Genomic DNA, 12,217 nt, shown 5'->3' on the forward strand with positions numbered 1-12,217 from the left:
CAGGAACCCTCATAGGTCTACATATCACACTTAAGAGAATGGCTGCTCTATAGCATTTCCCCTGAATTCTTTATCCATCCTTCTGCCAAATTATTTTTCTTCACACAGTAATACAAATAATTTTTAACTGGTAACTAATTTGCAGAAAGTTCTCCTATTGGAATATATCAGACTTTTATGGAGCCTGTGTAGTTTTAAAACATTGGAAAAGGGGGAGATTTTAAAGATGCTGAATTAAAATGCCTATGGGATATTGGAACAAAAATGTGTGTAATCAAGACCTATAATTAAGGGAGATACGGTTTTAAATTTTATTAGCATGTAGGTGGTAGTTTATAATAGGGGTATTTATTTATTTATTTATTTATTTATTTTAATATATTTTATTGATATTTTACAGCGAGGAAAGGACAGGGATAGAGAGTTAGAAACATCGATGAGAGAGGAATATCGATCAGCTGCCTCCTGCATACCCCCCACTGGGGATATGCCCGCAACCAAGGTACATGCCCTTGACTGGAATCGAACCCGGGACCCTTTGGTCCACAGGCCGACATTCTATCCACTGAGCCAAACTGGCCAGGGTTGTAACAGGGGTGTTTAGATCATCCAGGAAGATTGTATGGAATTGGGAAGGGAAGAGTTTGGTGTGAAAATCTTAGGGAGCAGTAAAATATAAGTGAACAGGAGAGTAAAATGCACTAGTGAAAAAGATGGACAAGAAGCAGCTAAAAGTAAGAAGAATGCTAAGAAAATGTTAAAAAGTTCTGGGAGCCAGAGAGAATCTGAAAGAAAGAACTGTTAACAGTGTCTAATGCTCTAGAGAAGTGAAAGCAAATAACTCAGAAGTCTTGAGTAGATTGAGCTAATGAGTAATCTTAATGGCCATGTTGTGACCGGTCACTCAATGAAAAGGTGATAGAAGCTAGAGTGTTACAGGCTTAGAACTGAATATGGACTTGAGGAAGGCATGGCAAGTCATTATAAACTATTTTGCTAAGAAACTTTGATAGGAAAGCAAAGTAGAACTAAAGAAAGTCATTTGGCTGAGAAAGGTTTTAAGGATGGGGAAAACTTGAGTATGCTGTTGTGCCAAGGGTAAGAGGTGAAACAAAGGGAGCAGGTGTGACAAGTCTTATTAGTAAGCTTGATACTTTAAGTGCAGTGGAATTAAGAGACAGAACTAAAGGGAGAATATACTCTAGGCCAGCGGTTCTCAACCTGTGGGTCACGACCCCTTTGGTGGTTGAACGATCCTTTCACAGGGGTCGCCTAAGACCATCCTGCATATCAGATATTTACATTACAATTCATAATAGTAGCAACATTACAGTTACGAAGTAGCAATGAAAATAATTTTATGGTTGGGTCACAACATGAGGAACTGTATTTAAAGGGTCAGAAGGTTGAGAACCACTGCTCTAGGCAGTGGAATAATGAGCTATTGTTGACGGTGATGACTAGAAAATGATGATTTAATTTCCTGTTTTCCATTTATTTTCTCTAGGTTTAAATGTTAAATATACACTTCAAAAATTTTTTCTTTCTGTAGGGCAACATTAATAATAATAACAATAAACCTTTGCTAAAATTTATAAATTCTTATTCTGTACAAGGCACCATGCAAATATTTTACATACATTATATCTTATAACATGTATAACAACCCTTAGAATTGTATATTATTATTTCCATTTTATAGATAATAAAACTGAAGATTATATAACTTGTTAGTGGTAGGCCTGGAATTCTCTAATTCAAAATCCTGTTCTTAACCACTTAATTCACCTTGTGCTAGATTCCTGCCACTTTCCAGGGTGCCTTTTCCCTACTACCTCAACTAGTGTGACTGGAATAGGAAATGAAAGCCATTTTAATATTTGTCCAGATAAAATATAAGCAGAAAACCTATTCTTCAAAAAGGCATGCTACATTTAAGTACCATCCCAAAATCTCTTAAGTCATGCATGGTTTAATTCTGTACCAGTGCTCCTTTTTGTTTAAAGGTGTAGAATATTGAGAATTGAATATGACCTTTCTAAACCACTCATTTCTGAATTTTTAATGTTAATAAATGTATTGTTTTAAATTTTTAAAGGATGAAGTGGAATAGGAATATGTAAAAATATGTAAAACATAAATATATATGTGTATGTATAGTCATATAAATAATGAATGGTTGGGCAGGTAGTGAGTGTGGACTGTGATTTATAAGTATCAGTGTGTTATACCTGATATTCCACACTTAGTTCATTGGTATTATTTTAATTATATTGTAGCAGATAATTCAGCGAAAAGATAAAATCTTAGACTGTAAATAAATTTCATCTTTGCCCATTTTCTATCAATTGATCATTTTAATAGGTTTTTGAATCTGAAAATTCAAGAAGGTGAAGCCCATAATATTTTCTGCCCTGCATATGATTGCTTCCAACTTGTACCTGTGGATATCATAGAAAGTATAGTTTCTAAGGAGATGGACAAACGATACCTACAGTTTGATATTAAGGTATGCTGGAAATTCTCAGTCCAATCCCATAATTTTAATTTTATGAAAACTATACAACAGATTTCATTTAAAATTTTTGTTTTATTTTTGAAAAATCATGAAAATTGCATAAAGGAAATGAAATTTACTTTTGTCTCAAAAATTGCATAAAGGAATGGCAGCATTAATTGAAGTTTTAAGCTAAAGCATTATTTAATGATCATGAAAGAAGTAAAAGTAGGAGGTAGGGGGGTAAGAGATCAACTAAAGGACTTGTATGCATGCATATAAGCATAACCAATGGACATAAGACACTGGGTGATAGGGGAGGCTAGGGGACTGTCTAGGGCGGGGGGATAAAATGGATACATATGTAATACCCTTTGTAATACTTTAAGCAATAAAAAAAAAAAAGAGTGCCATAAAAAAAAAAAAGAAGTAAAAGTGAAAAGCTAAAATAGTCATTTATTAAAAGAAATAAAACTATTGCTCAGAACTTTATACTGATTTGCCTGTTGTACTTTTATGACTTATTGATCAAGATAATGTTCAAAGTAGATAGTAGTACTTTTAAGTTTTCCAAAAGACATTATCTATACTAATAATAGAGAAATATACAAATTATCTGTTATACCATAACGTCACAACCAGATCAGCAGGCTGCATCCCCGCCCTCTGCTCAGGCAGCTGCAAGGCCCAGGGTAGGGTAGGATAGGATACAATAGGCAGGGATAAGAAAAGAGAGGGAGAGAAGGCAGGCCTGCATGCAGACAGGCCAAGAGGAGAAACAGAAATACAGAAAGGGAACAAGAAAAAGACACAGGAATGGAAAAGGGGAGGAAATGCAGGGCTGCACACAGGAGGGGTTGGCAACCGCAGCAAGGGCGGGAGCAGGTGCACCCGGCGAGGGGCGGGGCAGGAGCCCTGCCCAACACAGGAGGGCCAGGGCAGTGGCCCCCAGCACGGGCCGTTGGCAGGGAGGCGTCCACAGGTCCGGGACTGAGTGGTGGATGGTCTGAGGCCTTCTGGGTGGAAGCGCTCTTGCTTCGCAGCAGCAGCAGCGCCCGGGCTGTGCAGGCCTCAGCCTCCCTCACTGGGCCAGGGGTCCTGGGCAGGGAATGGGAGCAGGATAACGGTGGGGAGGTTGGGGAAGGGGGTGTGGCGAACACCTGGCAGGGACTGAGTCCTGGTCTAGGGGTTAACACCCCCCTGAACGAAAGCTTTAAGAAGGAAAGGAGGGAGGGAAGAACTTACAAAGGAGTCAGTAGAGAATAGATTTAAAGAAGGAAAGAGGATGAATGAGTGAACTGTAGGAGCTATAATGAAAATCAAGTATAGTTGTGTACTGGGGACAGATTTCAAAAGTAGGAGTCAAAAATGAAAAAAGATAAACGATAGTGAATAATTATGCAAGTAGATAGATAGACATTAACAATGGAAGTAAGTAGAGAAGAATGTATGGGAAAGGTAGGATGAGAGAGCAAGAGGGAGGGAAGGAAAGTTTTAAAGGGGAGCCGGTAGAGCTTAAAAGGAGAATGAGAAGAAGGAAGAAATGGAGGAGGGAGCAAAGCAGGTCCAAGGAAGTGAAGAAAAAAATTAAGGTGGGAAGGAAGGAAAAGGGAAGTGAGGGCAGGTGTAAAGATAAAGGAAAGAAGGAATGTGGGGAGGGAGGGAGGGAGGGAGGGAGGGTAGAATAAAGATGGGAAGAAGATGGAACAGAAGTAGGAAATAAGGAGGAAAGGAAAGTTTATAAATGATGAGTCAGTAGGAAGAAGTGTCACTTAAAGGAGAGAAAAATTGTGTGAGAGGGAGAAGCCAATAAGGAAGTCAGATTGTGTGTGAAGGGGATAAGATTTTTTTTAAAAAGGCTAATAGGGGCGACCAGGCTGGCAGGGGAGAGCAGTTAGGGGGATCAGGCCGGCAGGGGAGGGCAGTTAGGGGGATCAGGCAGGCAGAATGGTTAGGGCAGGCAGTTGAGCGGTTAGGAGCCAGAGGTCCCGGATTGTGAGAGGGATATCCAACTGGCAGTTGGACATCCCTTGAGGGCTCCCGAATTGGAGAGGGTGCAGGTTGGGCTGAGGGACTGCCGTTCTCCCCCCGACCCCCTGCATGAATTTTGTGCACTGGTCCTATAGTATTTTATACTCCTAAATATAAATATTTAGAAATAAAAATTATCAACTTAGAAATATATGGGGTTGTCTTTTAGTTTCAAGTAATAGTTCATGTAATGAATTATATTGTTTATTACATCTTTTTCTATATATTTATTAAGGAGTTATTCAGAAATATATGCAAATTACTTTTTTTCTTGTATGATTTAAAAGTTCATCTTAAATGCCTTGTGCAGATTTTGGGGGTTCTAAACCCTAATGTGTAGACTTTTTTAAAAGTTCTACTGTTTCTTTAGATAGAAAGCATCACAATATTGATATTTATGTATTATTAGGATGTCATTTAGATATTTAGTATTCTAATGTAACTAATAATCACTTGTAAGATTCTGTTTATAATTAAGTTCATCAGAAAAGTGGCATACTGTATGAGAAAACATTTCTAAATTGCACATTTTCTGTGTGAATAATTGCATTTTTATTTTATCATCATCATCTTGGTTATTTAAAGAAACTTATATAAGTTTATATAAAAGAAAATGTAAATTTGGAAATCATGTCATTACTGGGTAACTGCCACTTCTTTCCTTCTTACTAAATTGTTTCATGATTTCACTTATATGTGGAATCTCAAGGTCAAAACAAAATAGCAAGCAAAACAAGAGTTACAAACTCATATATACAGAAAACAAACTGATGGTTACCAGAGGGGAAAGGATTGGGGGGCATGGGTGAAACATGTGAAAGGCACTAAGAGGTACACATTTCCAATTATAAAATAATTAAGTCAGAGAGATGTAGTGTACAGCATAGGGAATATAGTCAATAATATTGTAATAACTTTGTATGATGACAGAAGGTTACTAGAATTGTGGTGGTGATCACAGATATCCAATCACTGTGCTGTACATCTGAAACTAATGTAATAGTGTGTGTCAGTTATACTTAAAAAAAAAAAAGTTGTTTCGTACTTTCTGGTATTATTTGAGTTATATTTTGAGACTGACTACTTTGTATTAGTTCGCTTTTTTTTTTTTTTTTGCTTTAAAGTAAATTAACATAGGAACACATTCTATATTAAAATTTAGTTAAAATATTTTTTGTTGTGTTTTGTTATTACTGTTTAAACAGGCCTTTGTTGAAAATAATCCTGCCATTAAATGGTGTCCTACTCCAGGCTGTGAAAGAGCAGTCAGACTAACAAAACAAGGGTCAAATACATCTGGGTCTGATACACTCAGCTTCCCCTTGCTCAGAGCTCCTGCTGTGGACTGTGGAAAAGGACACCTCTTCTGCTGGTCAGTACAAGACAAGTTGGAATTAGCCTAGGCACCTTCCTAATAGTTCTTAAAGAATTTGTACCTTCAATCAGGCTTTTAAATTTTACTGTTTGGTATTATTCTTATTAATTAAGTATATTGCATATACATTTATTGTGTGCTTGATATGTGCTGAGTACTGTGCCAAATATTTTGACATATTGAGTTCTCCTGTCTTTGCTACAAGTTGAGTGCTGTTATTATATCCATTTTACAGATAAAGAAACTCCAGCTCAGAGAAGTTGCCCGGGATTATGCAGCTAAGAAATGGCAGAAATGGGATTAGAACCCAGCTCCATTTGGTTTCAGAGCCCATGCACTAATATCAGATTGCTGACCACAGATTAGAAAATGTTTAGAGTTTCACTTTGTTCCTTTAAATAAAAGTCTCCAGCCCTGGCCAGTATGCCAAGTGGTAGAGCATTGGCTTACGCACCCAAGGGTCTTGGGTTTTATTCCCAGTGAAGGGCACATACCTGGGTTGTAGGTTCGCTCCCCTCCCCCAGTCAGGGCATGTGCTCTCTCACATTGATGTTTATCTTTCTTTCTCTCTCTGTCTCTCTTTCTCTCCCTTCTTCCCTTCTGCTCTCTCTAAAAAGCAGTGGAAAAAATATCCCCAGGAAAGAATTAACAAACAAACAAAAAATCTCTAGCAGTGATTCTTAACTAGGGATGCCCAGAATTACTGACAACTTTTTCAAATTTTCATCCCAAGCCTAGCAAGTCATGTTTTGATTTAGTAGATTTTGGAGGAGGGATCCAAAAAGCTCTTAGATGATTCTAATGCACAGACCTACTTAGGAACTACTTTGTGTGTCTTTAATTTTCAGTGCCTGATAAGTATTCAATAAGTATAAACTGATGATAAATCAATAATGGGTGGTATATAACTATGTTTGCCTGACATCAGTATTCTAACTTTATTCAGAGTAGATTCAATGATAATTAACTTTTATTTAATTAAATGATCAAGAAAATAAGTAGTATTTTTTATTTTTTGCTCATTTATAGATTTATCACATATGCAAGGATATACTTTAGATGAATATAATACTCTACTCTTTACTTATCTACTTATTCGAACCAAAATTAAATTATAGACTTGCTAGATAATAAAAAGGCATAGTAATAAAATATTCCTGTCCTGAAAGATCTGTTTCTTACCCTCAGCATCATTGTCATTAGCTAAAAATATTTATTCACCTGTCAACCTATATATAGCATAAACTCTAGGTCAGATGTTACAAACTGTTACCCACACCAATTTTTGAAAATAAAGTTTTATTGGAACAAATACTTCTTGGCCACCCAAAATTTTATCACTTCCTGTTCTTATTCCTATAATAGAGCTTTTCCTGTAATCAGAAATTTCAAAAAAAATTTTAAATAAATTCTGAGTAGAATTCTGCTCTTCTGTAATGTCTTAAAGAGAGAAAAAAATCTGCTGCATGCAAAAGGAAGCTTTGCAAGAGAGATCTTTATAAAATAAAGGCATGTGATTCTAGGTTTGCTTCTTTCTTTCCCCAAAAAGCTCAGAAATACTCTTTAAAGATGATTACAAAACCACAAGAAATGGCAATAATAATTTCTTCTTTTTAAGAACAGCATGTGACAGAATCAGTTGAGAGTCACTCCCAAGAGATGTCTGCCAAAGTAGAACTGAATGTATTCATTGTTAGGAGGGAAGGTTGGAGTAGGCATTTATTTCCCTTCCCACCAAAGGATAGCCTTTTCTATTATAAATTGTTCACCAACCAATTCTGTACCCTTTATAATTCAATCCAGAATGCTCTCTCCCCAAGCCTGTATAACTGCAAATTTGTCTCATTTGACAATGTTATCCCATCAAAACCTGAATGGACTCTCACTTGAACCAGTGACTGTCTGCCCTCTGTTTTTCTTTTTATTAAGTAGAACATGCTACTACTTTGCCCTCTGGACTGACACAAAGTCTTTTTTTCTCTGAGTTAACTCCTTAAAGATTTGTTATCATAAATACTTCTTGATCACCAAAATCTTAATCTGTGAGGAGAAAAATTCAAAATTACACTGGTATAGTGGTCATTTCTCTATTTTGTCAACTCTGAACGTCTCCTGGTTCCTTTAATCACAAATATATCCGTTGGAAACTGAGAAACTTACTTGGAATTCATCTCTTCTAAATCCGTGCAAGTCAAACCTATTTTAAAGTTATTCACTGAAATTGACTGGCATGACTATTCTAAGTAATAAAATGGTGAGGTTTTTAATATATCATGTAACTTTGGAGCATTTATTTACTGAACCTATGCAAAGAAGCTTTAAAAATGGTGTCACCACCACCAGGAAACAAATTTGAACACCTGATAGGAAGGTTTGAATCACAGTGATACACCTGGTGAGGTCACAGTATCGGGTTTCTAGTCCTCTTAACTTTCTAGTGAGTCTAGAGGGCACCATGCAGACCTGTTAAGTACTTGGGAAAACTTGGGATGTGAATATCTTGGCACTAAAATTGTATAGTTCATTCTGGTTTCCTCCAATACCCAGGATAAGGATTTTAATACCGCATGCTCCCTTGTTAGGGTCATGAATCTTGATTGAATTAAAGCAACATTTTCATGCTTCATCTCCTCCATCAACAGACAGAGGGACTCTTAATTTACGAGTCCACTGGGTGCCCTGGCTGGTTTGGCTCAGTGGATAGAGCGTCTGCCTGTGGACTGAAGGGTCCCGGGTTCAATTCCAGTCAAGGGCACATGCCAAGGTTGCGGGCCTGATCCCCAGTAGGGGACGTGCAGGAGGCAGCTGATTAATGATTCACTCTCATCATTGATGTTTTTATCTCTCTCTCCCTCTCCCTTCCTCCCTGAAATCAATAAAAATACATATTAAAGAAAGATGTAAAAAAATAAAAATCAGCCGAAACCGGTTTGGCTCAGTGGATAGAGCGTCGGCCTGCGGACTGAAAGGTCCCAGGTTCAATTCCGGTCAAGGGCATGTACCTGGGTTGCAGGCACATCCCCAGTGGGGGATGTGCAGGAGGCGGCTGATCAATGTTTCTCTCTCATCGATGTTTCTGACTCTCTATCTCTCTCCCTTCCTCTCTGTAAAAAAATCAATAAAATATATTTAAAAAATAAAATAAAAATAAAAATCAATGGAGCCCTAAGCGGTTTGGCTCAATGGATAAAGCGTCAGCCTACGGACTGAAAGGTCCCAGGTTTGATTCCGGTCAAGGGCATGTACCTTGGTTGTGGGCACATCCCCAGTAGGAGGTGTGCAGGAGGCAGCTGATCAATGTTTCTAACTCTCTATCCCTCTCCCTTCCTCTCTGTAAAAAATCAATAAAATATATTTTTAAAAATCAATGGAAAATAAATACATACATACATACATAAAATAAACAGAGGTAACAATATTAAAAAAGAGAGAGAGAGAAAGTCCATTGGGCAAAATAAATGAGGCTGTCCTTGTTTGTGGACCTAATAGTTGAGTCTCATCCTTTCTTGCAAAATCAGAGTCTCAGACCCTTACCTTAATAGCTCTGGTTCTGGGGGGAAAAGATTTTCCCAGACTGGCAGTATTCAGCTATTTAAGTATCAGAATTTTTCCAGCTAACAGAATATTCCCCATTTTTTCTAGGCCAGGAATGAAAACAGGATGCTATTTATGTATTTGGTAGAGATCAATCATAAGACCATGTTTAAATATCATGTCTTCTATACAAAGTAGCATACCCATATAAATACAGGTTTATCCCACTACCCTAAAGTGTTCCTATGAAACCTTTCGTAAGTGTAATAAGTGGAGTGACATAAAGTGAAAATGCAGTGACGATTCTTTTATATGGAAAAATTTTGAGTGTACCCAGACCCAAAATATAACCTATCAAATCATACCAAATACCACATAAAACAGCACCAACATGTAGTAAAAGCAGCGCCACTCCCGCTGCTCCAGTGCATGCTGCTTATACAGTGGCCTGCTGCAAGACCAACGCTGAATGCCATTTTCACTTTCCGCCTTTTTTTATTTTTCTGCCAATGGTTGTGCGTGTTGACACATTTTCAAGGAAAGAACCATCCCTTGGTCTCTTGAAATTAGTTAACCTTCATATTTGGATAGGGTTAAGAATTCTAGATTAGACGACAATTTTTTTTCTTTATAATTTCTTACCAGGCACTTTTTCCCCTAAATGAACCCACTGTATTAATTTCAGTGGACTGTGTGCCAAAATTCCCCTTCCCATTCACTTGTTTTTAGTGACATTTTGAGGTGCAGTCTCAATAATAGGTACCAGGTCTGTCAGAATACTTGTCATCAATCATTGGTGTTTTGATTAAAACTTTCTTCAGGAATTTAGGTTTCAAGTACCTGAGAATATTCCAGTATCTTCATTACTTCTCTCAGAAGAACCTCACTTCCTAAACACTGATAATCCAGATCATCAGTCACCTATCAGTCAGTAGCATTGTTATTACCAGACTTGAAGAAGTTCAGCCTTATTTTTCAGATGTCTTCGTTTTCAAAGATCTATAATAGTATTAAGTGGCAGCCTCTAGCTCTCTCTAATTTGTGGCCCTTGCTCTAGCTTCTCCTTTTTATACCCACTCTTAGCATTGCATTGAGAACTAGTGGAAACTGTGCCAATCAGTTATAGCATCCAGAAGAGATCCCACTGCTGGGGCTAACACCTGAGGAAGTAGCAGGTCTGTCCTGTGAGGTTCTAGAAAAGGAAACCAGCTGCTACTGTCTAATGCAGCACAACTTCAGAGAATCAAGCATAGTGATAAATAGTTGTGGACTTTTGAAGAAGTAGCATTTATATTTTCAGACCCCTGTGATTATTTTCTGGGTCCTGTCAGAAATTGTTCTAAGAGCAGAGCTAGTCATACTGGTATTGATTTTACTAAGGGGGAAAATATTGAATACACTATTTAATTTCCAGGGGGTGAAAATCTTAAACTTAATGGAAATAATTTATTTCACTGACTTCATTTGTTTTGTTTTAGGTACTGCAGATATATAAGGCTATTCTATACCTTAATTTTTGTTTTGTAAATGAATCATGAGGAATACAGAGTCTGTATATCTACATACATTCTCAAGCACCATATGGAAACACAGTTCCTAGTTCTGTGGAATATTTCTAGCACTAGTGAATGGTAGTATACGTGCCAATTTAAAATTAACAGTTATTACAGATAGCCCTTACATTTTAGGAAAGCAGAGTTGACTTTGATATGTACTAAAAGAATTCTAATATATCTAATTCCATGCCTCAGTTTTCTCAACTTCAAAATTGGAAGAGTTACTTTCCACCTATTCTTTTACCTGATGTTGATGAAGAATATTTTGTAAATTGCCATTTCTATGTTTTCCTTTTTAGGGAGTGCCTTGGTGAAGCACATGAGCCTTGTGACTGCCAAACATGGAAAAATTGGCTACAAAAGATAACTGAAATGAAACCAGAAGAACGTAAGCTGAATTTTTAGATAGCTATGCTACATATTTTCTGATTGCATACAAAAGATAATGTGGTCATAGTTCTTCATTTAAGAAGTTTTCAAGTTTGTTCATGCTAGGGTTCCCCTGTTAACATCACCCTTCTAATCAGCATCCTTTTGGATATGACAGAATTTGCAAGAGGGACTCATAGGCAGGTTCCATGTTTCTAGCTGACTTGTTTTCCAACCTAAGATAGGCAGGGTAAACAGGGGTCTCGTTAAGGCTCTTCCTACAGCCTTCCCTGTTATCCTGGGTTAGGCTAACTAACTCTGTACTTTATGGGGAGAAATGTATGATCGTAGTGAGAGGAAGCTTCTTATTTCCCTGGAAGCTTCCAGTGGAGAAGACAAGTAGATTTCTTGCTCCTGTGTTTCTGTGGACTTATTAAATGCCATGTCAATAATGATTTTTATTGAGACTTCTATAAATACATTATCTCAATTCTCACAGAAATTGGTGAGATTAATATTAGTAATCCCATTTTACAGATGAGGAAATTAACACATTTTATTGAGTGACACAGGGCACAGGCCTGGTAAATAGAATGGGTTTGAATTAGCCTTCCTAATAGAAATTCTTGCATTTAACAAGTAAATATATATGTTTTATAACAACTTTTATCTTCTGAAGTGTTTTATACAACTATTTTCTTTGAAATTAATATAGATGAAAATTAATTTAGAGGGGTTTTCTTTGTTTTTTAGATAATGGAGTTAGTTTGAGGAACTGCAAATTAGGACTAAGAATTTACTCAGTAATTTACACTTATTAATGAGCAAAGTACATGTTAAAAATGATGTTGTCCT

General features: G+C 37.1%; 1 protein-coding gene across 5 annotated transcripts in view; it reads left to right on the plus strand.

Moving 5' to 3' along the window:
- Positions 1-12,217, plus strand: part of ANKIB1 (ankyrin repeat and IBR domain containing 1) — a 128,604-nt gene that overhangs the window by 85,987 nt on the left and 30,400 nt on the right. For 4 of the 5 annotated variants that reach the window (XM_059712271.1, XM_059712272.1, XM_059712273.1 and 1 more), the window contains 3 exons: positions 2,365-2,509; positions 5,734-5,900; positions 11,293-11,381. In XM_059712271.1, the coding sequence (XP_059568254.1) occupies positions 2,365-2,509; positions 5,734-5,900; positions 11,293-11,381 (401 nt within the window). The remainder of the gene's footprint in view (positions 1-2,364; positions 2,510-5,733; positions 5,901-11,292; positions 11,382-12,217) is intronic. The other variant, XM_059712275.1, reaches the window with a different exon arrangement.

Source organism: Myotis daubentonii, chromosome 10 (genome assembly GCF_963259705.1).
Source record: "Myotis daubentonii chromosome 10, mMyoDau2.1, whole genome shotgun sequence".
Taxonomy (NCBI): Eukaryota; Metazoa; Chordata; class Mammalia; order Chiroptera; family Vespertilionidae; genus Myotis; species Myotis daubentonii.